At 39.2% G+C, this 20,162-nt stretch overlaps 1 protein-coding gene across 1 annotated transcript in view; it reads left to right on the forward strand.

The window, feature by feature from the left end:
• The window catches only part of SLC16A10 (solute carrier family 16 member 10), a 64,475-nt gene that overhangs the window by 1,343 nt on the left and 42,970 nt on the right, over positions 1–20,162 (forward strand). Inside the window, exon 2 of the mRNA XM_031066719.1 lies at positions 7–188. Coding sequence (XP_030922579.1) covers positions 7–188 — 182 coding nt within the window. The remainder of the gene's footprint in view (positions 1–6; positions 189–20,162) is intronic.

Here is a 20,162-nt window from a genome sequence, read left to right on the forward strand (position 1 = left end):
TCCAAGCCCCGGGGGCTGCAGGAGCGAGACCCCTCCGGAGGGCCGGGCCGGGCCGGAGCCTGCTGGAGCAGTCGGGAGTACCCCCGAGGGGAAAGGCCGCCCCCCCGGCCTGGGTGCGCAGCCCTCGCAGCCCTGCCCCCGGGCAGCACCTCCGGCGTATCGGGGGAGACGCTGCGGGAGAGGAGCAGGTGTGCTCCCGCTTCTTCCACAACTGGATCTTTAGGCATCCGCTGTCGTGCGTTATGGGTTACAATGCACACTTCTGGTCGCAGAAACCTTTATTGCCCTGCCCCCGTTAGCCTAAACGACCAATTCAGAGTGGGGTATAGTGACACTTGAAATGTGTCGAGAATGGGCTTGACAGTTGCCAAATCCGCCGTTTTGATGTGCAGATTTGCTGCTGCAACCTGTGTCACGCAACTCACCAGTGACGTTAATGATATTTACTAAACTTTAAAGACGTTAACAGCACTCTCACATGTTACTGATCTAAAGCACTTTAGACACTAAGTGTCAATTAGTTAAAAGGTGAGCATGCTTTCTGTTTTATTTTATGTAAGTTTTCTGTGGAAAGTGTCTTGTGCTCTGACTTTGTAAGTTGAGGAAGTGCAGTTTTTGGCCCTTGGCATAACAACAATTGAAATTAAGGAGCAGAATGAAAATTATATTTTATTATAGTAAATAATAAAGTTGACTTACATAAACGATAGCTTCGTGTTAAATTATTAAAATGAAATACTGAAAAATAAGCACTGTCTTTTATGTTTTTGTTATTTTCTTTAAAAAATGTCTAGCCTTGCACACTTGTAAGCCTTCTAGAAAAGTTTTCCAGTACAGAGTGGGTGTTACAGACCTTTTGAAATTTATGTCTTCCTTAATACTTGCATAAGTGGGCCTAAAGCTGAGATGTTAAGAAGTTAATTTTCCTCCTGCAGCTTAATAACTATTTTTGTCTGAGGTAGAAAATCAGGGCAGGTGTTTAGACTGAAGTAGGAAAGCTGAAAAGCTGTGGTGGAGCATGAAGTGATGTTCTCTCCAGCATTTAAGCAGTTTGCAGTGATGTACAAGGTGTATTCCCCAGTGTTCTTGAGCTGGGAAGATACATCTGCACATCAGGCTGGGCAGTGCCTGTTTCTCACAAGGGAAATGCACATCCAGAAGTAGGTGCCTAGGCTCCTTAGCTTGCACAGGAGAAGAAGGAGATTCAGAGAATGTGCTGTGAACGTTTGCGTACTGCCCTGGGAGCTCCTGGCCAGTCAGAAATGCATGAGCAAATGGGTGGCTGATACTCTGCCTGCTCATTGTAGAGAAGTGTAAAAATTGCTTTTTCTGAGTATCTGTTTGGTAGTAACAATCTCTTAAAAATTGTCTTGTACTGAAAAAATAAAAAAGGTCTTTAGGTGGTAGTGCAGTAGTCAAAATAACGAGAGAAAATTTCTGCTTATCTCCTGCCTTCCAGAAGGGTAATTGCATCACTGATGTCTAAGTGAGGCGAGATTGTGGGTGTGCTTCACTCCTGTTTTTGAAGATTTGCCCAATTGCAGAAAACGGGGGGAGGGATTTGGAACCTGGCTTTAGAGCCAAGGTTTGCATCCTGCTTAGAGGAGCAGGGAGAGTTCTGAGTCCTGGATACAGCCAGCACCTCCTGTATTGCTTTTTAAGTGATGTGGGGGGGGAAAAATAGTTACATCTGCACTTTGCTTTGTCAGATGTTCTCTGGTTTGAGTAATGCAGAAGAAACTAGTTCTGCTTTTTTCTTTTTCTTTTTTTTTTAATCCAAATGGGTTCAAACTGGGGGAAATGCTGCAAGATAGCTGCCTTCACTAGATGACTTATGTGCATGTGAAGGAGGACTGCAAATACATGGAGTCTCCTGTAAACAAAAGCACAGCAGATAAAAAACATTCCTTTCCTTTCCCTTCCTGAAAGTACCTTGATAAGTTGGGATGCTGGAAAAGTCACTATGATTTTAGTGTTAGAGAGAAGTCTAGCCTGATCATTCCCATGGTATTGATTCAAATACTTAATCTGCTGAGTCTCTTGTGTTTGGACTGATTGCAACTCAAACCTTGCAGTGGTAACTGAGTTAGTCAAGTTTAATGAATTGGAAAACTGGAATTTGTAATGAAAGTTTTCTTGCTGTGGGGCTTTGCTTTGGAAAGCAAAGTTTAATAGTCTAATCCTTCTGGAAAAAAATTATTCCTCTAATATCTGAAATGCTGATTTTTTTGAGAGGCACGAGTATTCCAGGTAATTTCTTTAAGGACCACAGGTGTCTGTGGAATTTTGCAGTTGATCCACAGTACCAAAGAATTCAGGTCTGTTTGTGATTTGTTAGTTGTTTGGGCTTTTTTTTTTCTTTTTTTTTTTTTTTAACTACAGGATTACTTAGCTGTTGCCAAAAGCACATGTGTTGCCAGAGGTTTTTGTGTGCCTGCTCTTTTGAGACCAGTCAGTAGTCATCTCTTGCTTGGTATTTTTCCTGAAAAGAGAAATTAAGTAGGTTATAATAAAAGCTGCTTTTGGTATCTCTTAATAACATAGTGTAATATCTTAAAAGTCAAAATGCAATGCAAAATGGGAGGGCATTACATATCGTAGGCTATGCTATTTTTGTTAATGCTAGTAGATGGGTGGGGGTTTTTCAGTGTGAAAGGCAAAAAGGGAGGAGGCAGAATGGAGGAAGATGTAGTCAAGAAGTGACTCTGCCTTGCAGATGAGGAATGGAAGAAACCAAAAGTATGAGCAGGGCAGTTTACAACATGCAGCATCAGCACTGGATAAATAAGTTAAAGAACTATTAACATTGTTGCTGGATTTAGGAGTATTAATGGAAAAAAATTTGTGGGTCATAGAGGGTTCAAAAATTCCTTCAAGGGACACCTTTTTATGAAAAAAATTTGAAAATAACTAGTACACAGTATTTTGGTATTTATATTAGCAAAAACCAAATTTCTTTGCTTGTGTAGTGCACTATATAAGCAATTCCATTGTTTCCTTATGTAGCCATTTTTTGTTCAAAAACTACTTGATTCACCACTCCAGAAGAGGAAAGGCCTCCAGTGTAAGTATAAAACTTCTAGAAAGGTGTGCCTGAAGTCTCAGGAAACTACTCTGTTCATTGTTTATAGTTCATTGTGTTTGAGGAATGAGTTGGGTGGAAAAAAACAATGGCAATGAAGTGCAGGAGGCTCGTGGTCCTTGGAAATAGGGCAGACCTAGCTGGTCTCTAGTGTTCAAATGCAATTGTAGTCTGGTCACCCTTGAAGGGAAAGGATTTGGTCCAGACCAGTCCGGGGTCTGACAGGAAGAGCACTTGGTTCATTTCCCTATTGGAGTTGTCACATGGGGATGAGGGGCACTGAGCCAGTCCTGTTGTTATCTCAGATATTTGTGTGAGCCCCATCTAGTCCTGTGTTTTGCTCTCTTGATAGTTGCCTCTGTTGTATAGGTTTTTATGTGCATATGTACCCATACTTGTTTTCAAAAGGCAAATAAATTCTATGATTCTAGTGGCAACGGTGGTAAAAATGGTAGGTTTCAGTTAAAAAAAAGTCCGATAAAATTACCAGTTCCACTACTTTAATTGCTTCTATGTTTTGCAATGTTTGCAGTTGTTCTATGATTTGCAGTGCTGGTTCTGTAACTCTACTGGATTATTCTCTCATGTACAAGTATTGAGTACACCTGTGAGTACAGATATCACCTTCACAGGGAACATGTACTGCTGTTAGAGTTCTGCATCCACTTGTTTGCTTTGTTAGCCTGTGTTCCTGGAAAACACCACCTCACCTTGCCTGGACTGGTTATCTGTGCGCTTGTATGCCTCTGAGCTTGGCTCTCTTAGGTGCAGCCTTTGGTGACATATCTGCATATCAGGATGATTGATTGGCTGCCTCAACACTGTTGGCACCATCACAGCTCTTGGCCCTGGATTGCTGAGAGTTCGGTAGGGCAGGGAGGAGAATTCTGGCTTTACTTTCACATTCAGGCTGTAATTCAGATACTGAGGAGGAAATGTTGGATGACTTACAAAGGTCTACAAGAGATAATTTCACAGGAGAGTTTGAAGTTTTCCTTTACTCTTTTCTTCGATCTTTTGATATCTTCCTGAGTTTTCCTCCAGAGATAAAGACCATCAGCGATTTTGATATAATTCAAGTCCTTGTTGTGTAACTGTCCTTCAGAACCACACTTATGTTTCTAAATCTATGGGCTGCTGTATCCAGTAAACTGGGAACCTTGCAGGCTGGACCTGTGTCACATGGCTTATGAGAGAGCAACTAACTTTTCTTTTTAAGAAGTAGTAAGTCAAATTTGGAACACAGAAGTTACCAGAGTACACAAGTATAATTTGTGTGAGTTGCAAGGAAGTGTATAACTGTATAACAGCTTGGTCAATAAGGGTTACAGTGGAGGATGTAGTTCCACAAAAAGCTGGACTTCAGTTTTGAACAAAAAAATGGCTACACAAGGAAACAATGGAATTGCTTATATAGTGCACGTGATTATCAATGCTGCTGTTGTCTACTTTCCTTCTCATGTTTGCTTGGCTACTGATACCAGAGCAGCGAACCAACAGTGAGTTCTAACCTGAAAACTAACCTGATATATAAATAGTGTTTTATTTTATTCAGCTGCAGTCGTTTTTGTACTCCTTTGACCTGGTGTTGTGATTATAAATACCTATGTAAATGAAGATTCTGGAGTAGGTGATATGATGATTGGGTCAAACTGGAAAGTTGAAGGCAATTTTTGTAGTATGCTGTCTTTGTTAAGACCAGAATGACTAATGCCACTACTGGTTTTGCATGCACATATAATGTCTTTGTACCTTTGGAGCATTTCTCTTGTAGTCTTGTCAAATATTCTGCAGAATGATTAGTTAGGTTGTATTCTTGTGGGTTTTTTTTCCCTTGTATTACATTTCACATTGGTTAGGTTCTTCCTGTTCCAACTGCAGATTAACTTGCAACAAACAGCTTTGCTAGGGAGAATAATCTTCCTAATATGTCTGAAAGCTAGTTACCAGTTAATTTTTGTGGCTTTCTTTAGAGGCAGTACTTGAATTTCATAGTGATGAAACATCCCTATAGAATTCTAAAGATGATTGGGAATTGTCCCTGCTCTGCATTAAATCCACGTGCCTCAAGTTATGAGCTCTGGTGTGCTGCCTGTGAAACAAAACTATATCCTCTAAAATCTCCTTCAAAATCCACTGAAATGCTAAGTTTTACTGTACTCTGCTCATGACAGTTTTGTTGCATGTGAAATATGTTTCATACTCCCAATGTTATTTCTTTGTCAATATCTCTGTTGCTCTAACTAACTCTCTGTAATGTAAGAAGAAGAGTACTGTGTCATGTTACAAAATGAGGCCTTGCTGTTTTCTGGCATGAGTGATGTACTCTAATGACATTGTGCTGTCTATTTTACATTATTTACATAACATAATGTTTTTCTTGCTGCTTATTATTAGTACCTGCAGTCAGTGAAGCTTAGTTGACTTTGAAGTTTTCCAGTGTGCATTACTCCTTGCTCTTCAACTTTGTTTTGTTTAATTGGTCCCTGTAGTCTGTTCAATGCCATCTTACTCATCTGTTTTTTGGCTGCCATTCTTTGAGGTTTCTCAGATCCCTTCCTCATTTTTGAGTTGCCTTAAATAACTGCTGTTTAAAGGGGAAGTTAGCAAAGTGTGTAACCTTTTTCTTAGATTTAGCAAGTTGTACCCATGCTTAGTGTTTGCCTATCCATAAACATGTTTTCATCTTTCAACACAGTCTGCTTGCCTCTGGACACTTCCCACTTCCTGATAATGTTCAGTTTCTTTTATCATGATTTCTTTAGCCTCCTGAAAGGAGTGTTATTGAAGGCCATCTTGAAATTTAAATATTATTGAGTTACTAGTCTTGAATGAAGCACTGTTCTTAAACTATGATAGCATAATGTGTATATATGTCTATTTACTCTTAGCCAGTCTGAGTTAATTAGAGATAATAACAAACTGTAGCCTCCACTTGGAGCAATGTCTACTAGAGCAGGCATCTAATGACCTTGCCCAGTTGGGTTTTGATCCAAGGATGGAGACTCCACAGCCTCCAAAGTGCCAGTGTTTGGCTACTGTGAACAAAGAAGATTTTTCTTACCTTTAAATGGAATTTTCTCTATTTTGATTTGTGTCCATTGTCTCTTGCTTCTTGTCAGAACTCCACTGAGAAGAGTTTGGCTCATTCTCTTTACATCCTCTCATGGGGTATTTATGCATGCTGAGATTGCCCCCTGCAGCCTTTCCTGCTTGAACCTAACCAACACCACCTCTCTCAGCCTCTCATCTCAGACGCTCCAGTTCCCTTATCTCTGCATCCCCTTGCTGGATTCACAGTAGCAATCAGACTGCCTGTTCCTGCCTCCTTCCAGGCTTTTGACACTTGAAGGTCTCAGAGAAGATGAAGTCAATCCATTGTCACCTCCAGTGTCGTGCTTTGTGCTGACCCCCTCCCACCTTTCCCTCACCTGGTAACATAAATACTGGTAAATAAAATACTGGTGCAGTAAATACTGCACCAGCACATACCTCCTCAGGTGTCTGAGTGCCTGCTGCCTGCCACGATCTTTTAATAGAATTCTACACATCAAAGATCATGCTTTGAAATGAGAAAAATATTCAGAAAATTCTGACTTTTATTGTTAGGAAAATTTTTGCTATTTTACTGCTAAGGAGAATAAGGATTTTCAATAAACATTCATCTGTAATGCTCAGCAAATAATTACCCAATTTGAAGTTGCTTCTGCTCTGTGAACTTCAGCGAAGGAGATGCAGTGATTATTTGCATCCAGGCTAATGTACCGCTGATAATATTAACTGTCTGGTTTTAAAATAGTCTTTGTGTGAAGGAATGATATAGGTTCTTTCTTATGTCCTCTACAGACTTTTTTTTATTCTTTAATTTTGTGAACAAACCATGCAGCCTTAGACCACTGCTGTTCAACCTTCAGCAAATGTGTACAGAAAAGATAATTCTGAGAAAACATTTCCTTGTGATCTTGTATTATCTGTTTTCATTTCAGAAATAAAATTTATTACAATAGCAGCAGCTCTGTTTTGGATATTGCCTTTAATTTTCGTGGGAACTGGATAGGGGTGACTGGTTTAATAGCTAAGTTAATAGCAGCCCTTTAGTAAGGATGGGACCAATTTAAAAATGATCAGTGCTAGTTTGTTCCCACACACAGGAAGGGATTACTGGGATGTTGAGCCCAGCCTCTTTGTTATCAGCAGCGTGTCTATAATCCCATGGAACATGGCGTCACTTAGATGATAGGGACTTGTACTTAGACTGGAAGTTGTAAAGCAATATCCTTGCTGCCTTTTTTCTGAGTAAGCGCAAGTAGTGCAATCTTTGGCTGTTTATCTTCTGGAGTGTGTTTTATTCAGCAGAGCTGTACTTTATGTATATCTTCCAAGTACCCAATTTTTTTTTTCTTCTTTTGCATTTTTAAGAACATAGATTGGAGGAATAATAAGTAATTCAAAACATGTTAACTATTAATTTAATTTTCTTAGTCTCTAGCTGTTTTCCTCTGGGAAATGATTTGTAAAACATGCAGTAAAGAATGTCTTCTGGCTCCTAAACTGGGTTTTAGCCATTTTTTTCAAGATGCTTCAATAAAAACATTGCAAATAGAAAATGCATTGAGTAAATAAATCTTCCTACTTCATTGTAAAGAAATATATTGATATTGGTACCACATAATTTTAGCTGTATTTTATCAGTGCTGGGATTGAGCAAGGATAAAACACTATGATATAATGTTCTAAAAAAACTGTGACCTTTAAACTTTTGCAGTCTAGAATGAATGAACAGTCCTTTCTTTTGGACCAAAACACAGCTTTCTTAGTGGCAAGTTCGTTATATGAAACCGCATGGAACAGTGTTCTTGTGTACCAGGTAGGAAAGTTTGTTTTGAAGAAAGAAAAAACCCACTTTATTTAACTACAACATCAAAAGAGATTGTTCTAATTAGAGATGTCCTAGTTTTAGCACTTCCTATATTGCATTCAAATCTTAAGAGTCAAAGAATTAAAGAGGAAAAGAGCAGGTTAGCGTTCATTACCAAGTGATCCTGAGTGTGTTGAGGTGTTGGAGGTGGGCTGTATCTTTGGAGACGGGCTGTATCTTTGGAGACTTTTGTCTGTGTTGTTTCTGGTATAAGCAACCTGCCTGCTGTCCTTGGGCTGACTTCTGTGCCTTTGCCTGGTTTGGTTTCTGTACCCAGGTGTGTACTAGCCATGTGTCTCTTAGGGAGCTTCTCAGTCTGCTCAAGATTAGAGTGTGGATGGCAGCAAAGCCACCTACAGAGTGAGCAGTTGAGCAACAAGGACATGGGTGTAAAACAAATGTGTTTGCTTGGTCCAAGGAGGCTGTAGCTCTTGTCCAAAGAGTTGGAAGCACTAAGTGTGCTTGGGGTACGCAGCCAGGGCTTTCTAGGACAGTAACTTGATCCTGTGTTGTAACTGGACATGCTGGGGTTGGAGCAATCTCAGTGGGATCCACTGGTCAGACTGAGCCTGTTTGTTGTCAGTGTGCTCCAGTTTGGTGCATACTGTAGTAGTTTCAAAATGGTTGGAATTGGCTGATGACGTCTGCTTCTATACAGTGCTGCTTGTTTTTAGGAGAGGGAGGAAGGTGTGGTAGCAGTGCCTTACCTAAAGATGCTGTTAACCTCAAAGTGCATGAGATTGAAATTGAGACTTGAACTGTGGTGCATATTTTGGACATGACAATGGTATGTGTCATGGTTCAGAGTAACAGCCTTATCAGAAAGTTGATTTAGTATGGCTAGATAATATTTTTTTGAATCTTGAGTGTACTATTTATATGATGACTTTTGGATTCTCCTTCAATTTATCTGTAAAAATACTGCCTGTGGCCCCTTGAGTTCATTGGATTAAGTTGTCATGTGTGTGACAAAACTGAAGGTAATGTACTTTAAAGAAAGCCTTTATGATTTTGGCACACAAAAGGGAATTTGAAGTTGCCCTTTGTTCTTTTATAACTTCAAGTAATTTCTTACCTTTGAAATATTTATTTAGTTTAGGCTCTTCAAAACCCAGCATTGCATTCCAGACTTGAAAGAAATTAGAACTCTCAACTTATAATTTCTGCCACAGCTGGGTACTGGCAGTGATCTAGAAAATTAAATTAACACTAGGACATTTTCTGGAAGCTTAAATGTGCAAGCTTGGGATGTATTTTCTAATCCTATCACAGTAACCCCATTTTTTACAAATTGAAGCATGAAGCATTATCAGCTTTTTACACCTCTGTACATATAAAAGTATTTTGTTCATAGTGAAGCAGTTTAATGAACATTTAGTTTCATGCAGTGAAATCACTGACCCTTGCAGGTGTGTGGTGGGACTGGGACAGAACTGGGTAAATTAGTGGGAAGGCTGGAGTAGAACTGCACAAAATTGTTATGGACAATGTTAGTCTTTGTATGCAGTCAGAAGTTTACTCAGCATGGCCCCACTCTAGTGTTCTTAGTTTTTTGGTTTTTTTTTTTGCTTTTTCTGGTATTAGGCAAAGAAAATAGTATGTGGCATGCAATTCATGCAACCTCATGCTGCAGTATTGATCTTTTGTATATGTGGTTTAAGGCATTTAACTTAATGTATGTTATGCTCAGTCTCTGCATTGAGGTCTGTGCCACCAACTGTATACTGTATTAATAACTTTTCTATCTGAAAATGTCAATATTTCAGCAATTGGTCAAAATATTTTGAAATATTTTGTAGATAATTTAGCTGTATTTATTAAGAATAATTGTATTGGGAAAATACAGGTCAAAAAATGTGGATATTCTACAAACTACTCTGCTGCTTGTTCTTTGGGGTACTGTCTCTGAGCAATTGAGATTTCTTTTCTATTGATGTGGTATCCCACTTACCAGCATTCCAGGTGCATATTTTCCTGATCAGAGTAGGTAAGAGAGGTGCTATAAACAGTAAACTTAAAACCCAGGTGAAAAATTTTGTCATGTCTTTAAAACTGCCTCCATCTGGACCTATGTGGTTGTTCCAGAGTTTCAGACAAAAAGGAATGTGGGTTCTTAATGGGACAGCATTCCTTTAGGTTTTGAGTTAAGAATCAGAATGGAAAGGATAGAAACTTAAAACTTCTAGCAAATTTTCGTATTGAAATTATGTTGTCTTCTGAAGGTAATAAATCTTAACATTTCTCACAGCTTGCTGTTTATAGGCAGTGTGAATTCCCTGAGTGCTTTTGGGTAGGATCTCAGCCTGAGAGACTGCTGGTCAGTGCTTATTGTGCAAAAGATGGGGATAATACGAACATCATTCTTAAAATGAAAAGACTTTCATTATTTTTATCAAGACATTGCTTTAACAAAAGAGGGGTAGGGCTCTGCTTTTTCTTCATCTTTGCAGGGATCTGTAGAGTGCTCCATGAACTGTTCTGGAATTCCTCTTCAACATACTTACTTGGTTTTTTGAAAGAGATGATTTTCTATGACTAAGATACCACAACTTGGTTCCAATGGCTTAAAACCTGGCTACTGTTTTTCTTTTGTGTGTTAAATTAAAATGTGAAGTAAGGGAGGCTCACTGGACTCTAAAAGATAATTAGGAGTGGTCATACTTAGAAATGGGTAAGGTGGACAAGGTCACCCCAACAGTCACCATGTGCCTGAGAGCATTGTCCAAAGTATTCTTGAACTCTGTCAGGCTTGGTGCTGTGACCACTTCCCGGGCCAGCCTGTGCCAGTGCCCAGCCATCCTCTGGGTGAAGAAGCTTTTCCTAATATCCAGCCTAACCCTCCCCTGGCACCGCTTCAGGCCATTCCTTCAGGTCACCAGAGTGAAGAGATCAGTGTCCACTTGTCCTCTTCTCCTCATGAGAAAGTTGTAGACTGCCATGAGGTCTCCCCTCAGTGTCCACCACGATGAACAAAGTGACCTCAGTCGCTTCTCATATGGGGCTTCTCCTCTAGACTCTCCACTATCTTTGTGGCCCTCCTTTGGATGCTCTCTAACACTTTATACCCTTCTTATATTGTTGCAAAGAAGCAGACAGGACTCGAGGTGAGGCTGCCCCAGTGCAGAGCAGAGTGGGACAATCCCCTCCCTTGCCTGTCTGGCAAGGCTGTGCCTGATGCACCCCGGGATATGATTTGCCTTTCAGTTTATTTGCTTTTTATGAATTTTAAATTGCATGACAGAAAAATCACAGGGGCCATGAACTAACTTTTTCTCTCAGGCTCTCCATGCCATTATTGTCAGAACTACCACCTATCTTTTGTGCAGAACTCATTGCTTGGGAGTGGTGAATTCATTTTAAGGTAATCTTACCATCAAGTGTGAAATTATATAATGAGTATATCTTTTCTTGAATAAGCGGCTGAAGTGGCCAGCCTTTTAGTGAAGTGTTGGGTGTAACTTTGTGTGAAACAGACATCAATTGAGTCGTGGGATTAACAGTTTGTGATTGGGGGAGTAAATAGATGTTTAGTGGGAGGCTAAGAAGTAGTTACAGAATGGCTTAGCAGTGTTCACACAAAGATAGTTGAAATGAGCGGAGTTCAGGACTAGAGTAAGTGCAGAGGAAGAAAAAGGAGCATCCACTTATTGTTAGGGCTCATGAAGAGGAGATCAAAGTATTTGCTTATTTTAAAAGTGGGACATCTTGTTAAGCCGCCCTCTGTTGGGAATGCTGCATCTGCACAGATTTGCTTGTTTATGTAAGTGCTTGTCTTCTAAACTGACTTGTACTGCTTCTGATTACAGCTATGCTTGGTTGGCATTGTTGTTTGCTTTGGCAGTTACTTTTTGTCTTTAGCCATCTCTCTATTTCTTATGAAGTAATTTCGTAATTGTTTAGCTTAGACAGTCATAGCTTCTGTGAAATTCTGTAAGTAATGAATTTCAGTTTAGTGTAAGACAAAGGTACCACAAATATTTTGTGATAGAAGACCATAGGCTTTTAGACCTGGTCTGTTCATATGCTTGTCTCCAATTTAAGGAGTGTTTCAAGTATTATATGTACATTTTTTGCCCTCAGTAGTTATATCTGGCCTGTTTTAAAATAATGGGTAAACTATATATAGTTGTTCCTCTCCCTTACCTTTTTTCCTGTTTTTATCTGGGTCACTATGGGAATGCTGAAGCAAATGTGATGGTTGTAGGGTTTTTTATGTTCTGAAAGGCATCATATATACTGAGGTGAGACACAGTCTTCCTAAATGGCACTGGTGCCAGTCATTCAGTGATGCTTGGCATCAGACTGTACCAGTAATGTGCATTTTGCTTTCATTAGTTTGTTGTTGGTTTTTTTTTTGTTTGGTTGGGGGGTTTTTTTGTTTGTTTGTTGTTTTTTTAATTTAGCTTTGCTCTGTTTGTCTGTGTTTGCACTGGCACGCTGGGTGACATTTTCAGGCAGTGATGCAAGAGTGGTGTAACACCTGGAGAAAACTGGCAAGGTGTGGAATTCATCTGGCAGATTTTACTAGCTGGAGGTCTGTGGAGTACATTTAGTGGTTTGTGGAGAGTTACTCAGCTGGGCAGATGCCAGCTTTTAACTTTAGGGTGGGCTGAAATTCTACAGTTAACCCAAGCTGTGCTGCCTAGATCTCCACTGCCTCTAGTGGGAGCTTTGACTCCTCACTCACACAGGCATCCTCACTCGGGTGCTTTCACATGCAGCTGGAATCCAACTCCAGGTGTCCTGTAGAACACCTAAAAGTGCTGTCTTACCCTCATGAGTATGTGGTACATCTTTGTGCTCTTTGCTCTAACAGTATCTGCAATGACATGCACACCAGTCCATGCTACTTAGAGGTCACATTTACAAACCTGGTTAGTTGGATATTTAGGGGACTCTTGCCAAAGTTATCTTTCTTTTGAAGGTTTATCAGAGCCTGATAGGATCAATACAGAAAGCAATGCCCCATGGAACTCTTTGATGCTCTGATCTTGTATGTAGTCAGTAATTTAGCTCTGTTTGCTGATGGGTCTTCCTGGTGATGTTGTATGATCTTTACTTCATGGCATATGGAAAACAGGCTGATGCTGACTTCGTAGTTAACACTTTTGAATGATTCTCAAGAGGTAAGTTCATCTTGTGTTTGGAATGCTTAAATTCATTTATATAACTCCCAACAGTTAGACTGTAATTATAGGTGCTGGATCCATTTCGGCTGTTTCCATGTATGAGGTAGTTGTAGGCAGCTTTTGCAGGTATGTTTGAGTGGCTTCTTGATGAGCAAAGTTAGGCTACAAAGAAGAATAAAAAAATCAATGTGAAAACATCCAGAAAGTTTAAGTAGTTTACCAACCAGTACTGGGAAGACTTGTAAAGCTTGTTCTTGGAGGCAAGATAGAGCTGCTTGGTGTGTCCTCCCCACCCTCCCACTGCCCTTTAACCTTTTTGTTTCCAGTTTTGGTCTTGGCACGGTTATAGAGCTGCTGGCAGACACAGATGCCAGTCAGTTATGTCTTGTCTCTGGGAGAGGGAATTCATGCCGAGTCCCACAATTGGTAGAAGTTGGAAACTGCAAATCACTTCCTCTCTGAAGCAGTGCATTGCTTCTCTGAAATTTGTCATGGCAGGACCTAATTCTTTGCCAAAGTATCTGAGAGATGCCAGCTGGTACCTGCCATTCAAAATTTTTTTAAAGTGTTGGCTGGGCTAATATGCTATCTGAGGCTTCTCAAATGCGTTAGCTGCATCTCAGGAGGATAACCAAATATTTGTAAATTAAATTTGGAATGTTTTTTAGGAGGAAGCTGTCTAATAGGTAAATAATCTAACTAGGTTTTAGGTGGATATATCCAAGTACAAGTGGAATCATTCTGGTAATGTTTTTTCTTATTCTAGAGAAAACACTTAAGAAGACCTTGCAGTAGTTAAGGCTTGAAGGTATTTACCTGTAACAAGAAATTTGTAGTTACTTTTCTGTTGGTATTAGAGGTTAAATAAAACAATAGAAAAATTGAATCTGAAAGCCTAGACATTGTTTCTGATCTCTTGATGTAAAAAAACCTGATTATAATCCCATTGGTACTCACTTTTATATAAGCTCAGTATATATTATATATGAAAATGTTTCTATTTTGTTTTTATCATTTATTTAACTTGAACATTCTGCCTTTTTGTGTTGGGAGGCTGTGTGTGTTTATTGGTTTTTTGGTGTTTTTTTTTTTTTTTACTGGTTTGTTTTTGTTTTGTTCTGCAATTCTCTTAGTTTCTCTTGAAACAGACCAGTTGCTATGAAAATAGTTTGGAATAGCATGCTAGCTGGTTTTGCCTTAAACAGGTGTAGGCAACCAGTGGCACTGCTGGGTATCTGCATGGAAATGAAGATGCAGTTCCTTCTTTTCCTAACAGTTGTTGTCTGTAAATGGGCAGTATCTGGAAAGATCAGTGCTGCTCTATTAGAAAATGGCTTGAAGAGTAATTTTGGTTTTTTCCTCCCTGAAATGGTTTAAATTTCTCCTTAAAAATGTTATCTAGACAATTAATCTCAGGATTTTGCTGTGCTGTTGATCTTCAGCAGCAAATAGTCAGGTCTCCTGAGTTCCTGTGTGTATCAGTTCTTGATACTTTACTGATGAGAATTGCCAAGATGAATTCTACAGTTTCTGTTTGCAACTGTCTGCTTTTCTGAGCTCTCAAATTAGAGGAGAAATGCAGGAAAATGGAAATACTCTGCTGTTATTTTAATAGTTTTACTACTCTTATTACATTTACCTTTACATTCCTTATATTAAATGAGGTAAGATGTTCTCCACTTTCGACTGGAAAGAGGGAAATGTAGAAGTAACACTTAATCCAATTAATGTATTTTCCTGCTCTGATTCATTGTGATGACTTTGAGCATCTGGTGGTAACTGAGCATGAGCTGCTTAAAGTCACAGAAACCCAATTCCTATTATTTCTGCTCATTGAAGAGAATAAATGAATTACCAGACACTAATCTTGGGATAATTGCTTGCTGAGCAGGAGATCTTAGCTCTTAAAGAAATTAGTTTTGTAAGTTTATGGATCTGTCAGAACTAGTGAACTATTAAAGAAAGGTTAACCACAAATGAGCAGCGACTGAGTTTTCAGTCTTTTATTCTTAACTATTGTGGTTGAACTTTGCAATATAGAAATTTATGCAGTAGAGATAAATATTATTTCTTCCCCTTTGTTGTAGTTTAGTCCCAGCCAAAACTGGGACACCCTTATGAGTTTTACTATTATCAACTGAAGTTTAAGCTGGAGACTGAAATTTGTCAATGTTTCTGGCAGTACAATGGTGGGAGGTATGTGCAGTAAGATACACTATGCACTGCTGGTTTAAATGACCAAACCATTTTGGGTTTGAAGTGATGTTATTTTGGGTTGGTCCTCTGATTTGGACAGAGATGAAGGCACGTGCTTTTTAGCTCTAGACAGTCCAACCTGTGACATTTACATCAGTTTTCCTTATTCTCCTTCTTTTGACATGACTTAGGCAGCTTAGTATCCAAAATTCTTTCTGCGTTCTTCATAACTGTGTGGCCTTGTGATTTATGGCTTTAGGGTACAAAATCATGTTGCTTTTCACTGGTGGTCCTACTGCTTTGCCTTTGGAGAGCAGCGTGAAGGAGGTGTTAGGAGTCTCATTCATAGTTCCTGCTCAGTGGCATTGACCTCACTGGAGTCTTCTACTGGGTCTGGGAGCAAACTTCCTCCCCCACACATATATCTGGAAACATTCAGAGCCCCAAAAATAACTAGATAAGCAAGCAAGCCTCAAATACATGTAAATTTTTTCTCTGTAGAATAAAATTTCTGTTAACTAATTTTCAAAACCTTTTATTTGCAGGATAACTAAGGACTACTTTAAGGGTTCCTGGATCTTTCTGTCTTGATGGGTATTTTTTATCTCTGTAGATTGTTGCTATGGACAGTCAATGTATTTTTTTTGAGGCTATAAAAATCTGTATTTCTCTGTCAAATTCCTTTTCTGTATCTGGTCTTTACAAATAACAGTATATAGTAATTCAGATTTTTTTTACATTGTTTATTATAATGTTTAATACATTACACGTTTGATCAAAACCCCACAGGGATTCTGGCAAAGTGATAACAATATCCTGGGTTAACTCGGATTAAGTGGAAGTAATTGTTTCATGCAATATGTTTCTGCCTGTCAATGAGAACTGCACTTCTGTCCTATAGACAGTCTCTTATTGTGGAATCTCTATTAAAACTTCCTCAGCTTAAAAAAGTAAGCTTTATTTATTCTCCTTCCATTTATTTTACCTACTGTCAAAATATCAGGATATAGCAGACTTGTCATATAAGGGCACTATTACTGATATTCTTTAGAGACAAACTGTGATCCCTCTAAGTTGTGTTTGACTTGTATTCAGAGTGGGCATGGAGACTTCAGAGCCCTCCTCCAGTCAATGTCCAGGTATCATCTAAGGGTTGGTAACAGTGGAAGTGTAAAAGCTATGTACTGTCACAGGTACTTGCTGCAAATACACAATGTTTTATTTTCAACACACAAGAAAGAAACAGCATTTCCTTTTGCACTCAGACTTCTGTTTCTAATGCAGACACGCTTTCAGGAAAGTACAAAAGCAGAATCAAACCCAGCCAACTGTTTGCAGATTTATTTCTGCCACAGCATAGCCCCAGTGCTTTAAAAAGAAAAAATAATAAGAGCTGCACACAGTGGAAATAAATCTATTATGGAAAAAAGTCTATATTGTATGCATTTGTCATTGTAGAATTGAATTTTGATAGTGAAAATATTAGAGTAATTAGAATTAGATCTATCAAAAAAGTCTTTGAATAGATTGGTACAAAATGCTGAAGTATGTTATTTCAAACGTATGGGTCTTCACGAATGCAGTTATGCAAAGAAGAAAAAGGCTTATTCTTGGCATTTTTTGGTGGTCAGGAGTATTGCAGTATGTACAGCATATCAAAAACAGAATAAATTGAAAAGAATGTTACTTTTTTCCCCCACTGCTGTCTTTGAGTTTCCTGGACTACTGCTAGTAAAGACTTCCTTGATTTGGTATTTCCCAATGCCTTTTTATTTCCAATTTAGAGTTAAATTAGAATTGCTTTATACCTTTCTTGAGCGCTTGAAAGTTGGTTTTAAACCCAGATGGTTCAAATTCTGAATTTTATGGAGAAGTTAGCATATGCAAAAGAATCAGTACACATATTGTACAGTCAGAACCAATAAGGCTGGAGAGACCTCTAAGCCCAAACCACTAACCCAGCACTGTTAAGTCCATCATTAAAGTGTGTCCCCAGATGCCACATCCATGTGTTTTTTGAACACTTAAAAGGATGGTGACTCCACCACTCTCCTGAGCAGCATGTTCTCAATGCCTGACCACCTTTTTAGGGAAGAAATTTTTCCTAATGTGCAGTTCAATATCCTCTCCTGGTACAACTTGAGGCCATTTCCTCTCATCCTGTGACTTCCTACATGGGAGAAGGGACCAACCCCTGCCTCAATACAACTTCCAGACCCTAACTTTTGCATGCAAACCAGGAACATAGCATAATAAGAAGCAGTGGGGGCTTTTATTTTGCACACAACTTATTGCATACATCCCTAGCTGTGTGATTTACTACTTTTTTAAAATGGGATTTGAGTTGCTGTGACTAATGAGTGGTCATGTTGTGTCAGTGTGCTCACTGGCATGACTGCGCTTGAGAAAAGAAACTGACTTGGTACTAAACCTGATTATAAAGATTTTTGAATAATTGAGTTAAAATTCTGTCTTTTGAAGTAACGTCTTCAGTGGTATGAGAACTCTCCCAAGGAGAATAGGGAGCTGCTGACTGAAATACGTAATACATTCTGTAATTTTCTGGCAGCAATTTCATTATTACAATTGATATTTTATTTACTGTTATAAACTTGAGTCACTTGAGAACAAACCTCTAGGGTAAACTAAGGAATGTTTAATTTATCAAAAAATGTGGTTGCTTGTTATTTCTGTTGTATCTTCTTCCTTGTGTTTGGTAGCTATGGAGAAAAGAAACTAATTTCATATAAACATTCTGAGACCTCTGTTTGTAAGGCTGTGCTAAGCGTGGATCCTCCTGTTAATTTGCAAGGAAGATTTATGACCTTTTCTTTCAAGCTCACTGGCAGTGGATTTTAGAGGAAATAGCCCTGCTTATGAAATCTCCTAGCTATGGTGTCTGTATTAATGATAGGCTGGGTAGGATTTCTGGATCCCCTGTTGAGAGCAAGTCCAGTCAGATCAGATGATTTGTGGCCTTTGTCTGGCTGAGTTTGGATAGAGATTCCATATTCCATCTTCTGCCTCTTGTGTCATGGCTGTGCACCTCTGAGCAGTGTAGTTACATTTTCTCTGCCTTTTAGGTTACTGTAGGTGTCAGCAAGATCTGCACTCCTTGTGCCTCCCAAAACTTTTCATAAGTTTGAAAACCCCCAAATCTGCCAGTCTTCCCTCCAACATTAGGTGCTCCATCCCTCAGTTACCTTGGTGTCCTTCTCCTGCTCTCAGTCCAATATATCAATGTCTGTCTCTTGCTTTGGGGGTGCAGAAAACTCAGAGCAGCTCCAGATGGAGCCTCATGAAAATGGAGTACCCATGTCCCTCAGCCTGCTGGTAATGCTCCTGCTAATGCAACTTGGAGTGCAGTCAGTTTTTGTTGCTGAAGGGCGCCGTGCTGGCTCACGTTCGGCTTGTGTCCATGAGGTCCCACATGTCCCTTTCTGCAAACCTGCTGTCTAAGCAACTGACCTGGAGTCTGTACTGGCTTCTGTTCTTTCATCCCAGGTGCAAGACTTTGCATCTGCCTCTGAATTCCTTTTATCTGCTGTTGTCCCTTTTGTCAGCAGGATGAGGTCCCTGCTCATAGCAGCCCTGACCTTCAGCACATCAGTCACTCCTTCCAATGTGATACAAGCTGGTACATGTGAAGTGTATTAGATCATCCATATCTATTCTCTCTCTTAAAAAAAAACAATAAAAAACACACAATAAAGCCAACTAAGCCAAAAAACACCTTTCCGCTGCAATCACCTGAGTTTGTGTTTTAAGATGAGGAATTTTGTCACTTTACCTCTTCTCTGTTTTCCAGGTGATTAGTTAATATTGCCAAACAGCAAGGGACTCAAAATGGATTCCTTCTGGATGTTGCTGGGAACTGCTCTCTGTATGCTAATTTGACCCCTCCTTGTTTCTTTAACCTACTTTGTTCGTACCTCCGAGGGCTTTTCTCTTATCAAATGGAAACTTTGTTTTTCTAAGAATCTTTTGTGATGGATGAGCCCTTTGTTGAAAACTGCTAGAAGTTCCATCTTAAACATACTTTGAATGGCATGTTACTTTAGCATATCCAGGTAATTCTCCATAAGTGATTGTATCTAAACACTGTTTTTCTTAAATCCTTTTATTCAAAAGAAGTTTAATCGCATGAATCATGATTGCTTGATAAATGATAGGTATTTAAAGCTGCTTTTAGATGTGCAAAAGTTCATGATATTCAGCTGCTTTGAAGAGGTCTTTGTATCAGAGGTGGTGACCTCATTGTGGTGAAGAACTACTTGTTTTGTTTTAGTGCTTTCTAGGATAAAAATTAGATGAGGGAGAAGAGTACTCCTTTAGAAAGGAAATAAACCTTGTAAAAGAATAAGGCATCTCTCACTTCTTTGAATTTTTATTCTAGTTTATTAGCAAAATGCAGAAAACATACTTGAAAATATAAATTCTCTAATTGTGTACTGAAGAGCCTTTGTTCTTCTTGAGGAGTAGTTTTAAAAAGAATTCGTAATTGTATATGTGCCACGTGGAAATGCTGGGGTCTTTTCCCCTCAAACAAAAAAAAAAGGTTTTTCTCCTATCCCTATATTTTTAAAAAATAATACTTTTATTTTATCTGGCTATATTAAAGCCATGAGAAGGGTGGTGGTCTTGAAGCTTCTACCAACTTGCACCTAGCAAGTATTTAGTTCTGATTGTCAGGAAACTTACTATTTATGTTCAGCAATACTGCAGTGTATGGCATCATCTGTTTGCCTTGGCAAGGTTATGTGGAGATACTTTCTGACTGGGGGTGAGGGGCAAGGGAGAAAGATTGATAGAGACTTTCATGCCTTGTTCCTTCCAG

This window comes from Geospiza fortis, unplaced genomic scaffold (genome assembly GCF_000277835.1).
Source record: "Geospiza fortis unplaced genomic scaffold, GeoFor_1.0 scaffold98, whole genome shotgun sequence".
Lineage (NCBI taxonomy): Eukaryota > Metazoa > Chordata > Aves > Passeriformes > Thraupidae > Geospiza > Geospiza fortis.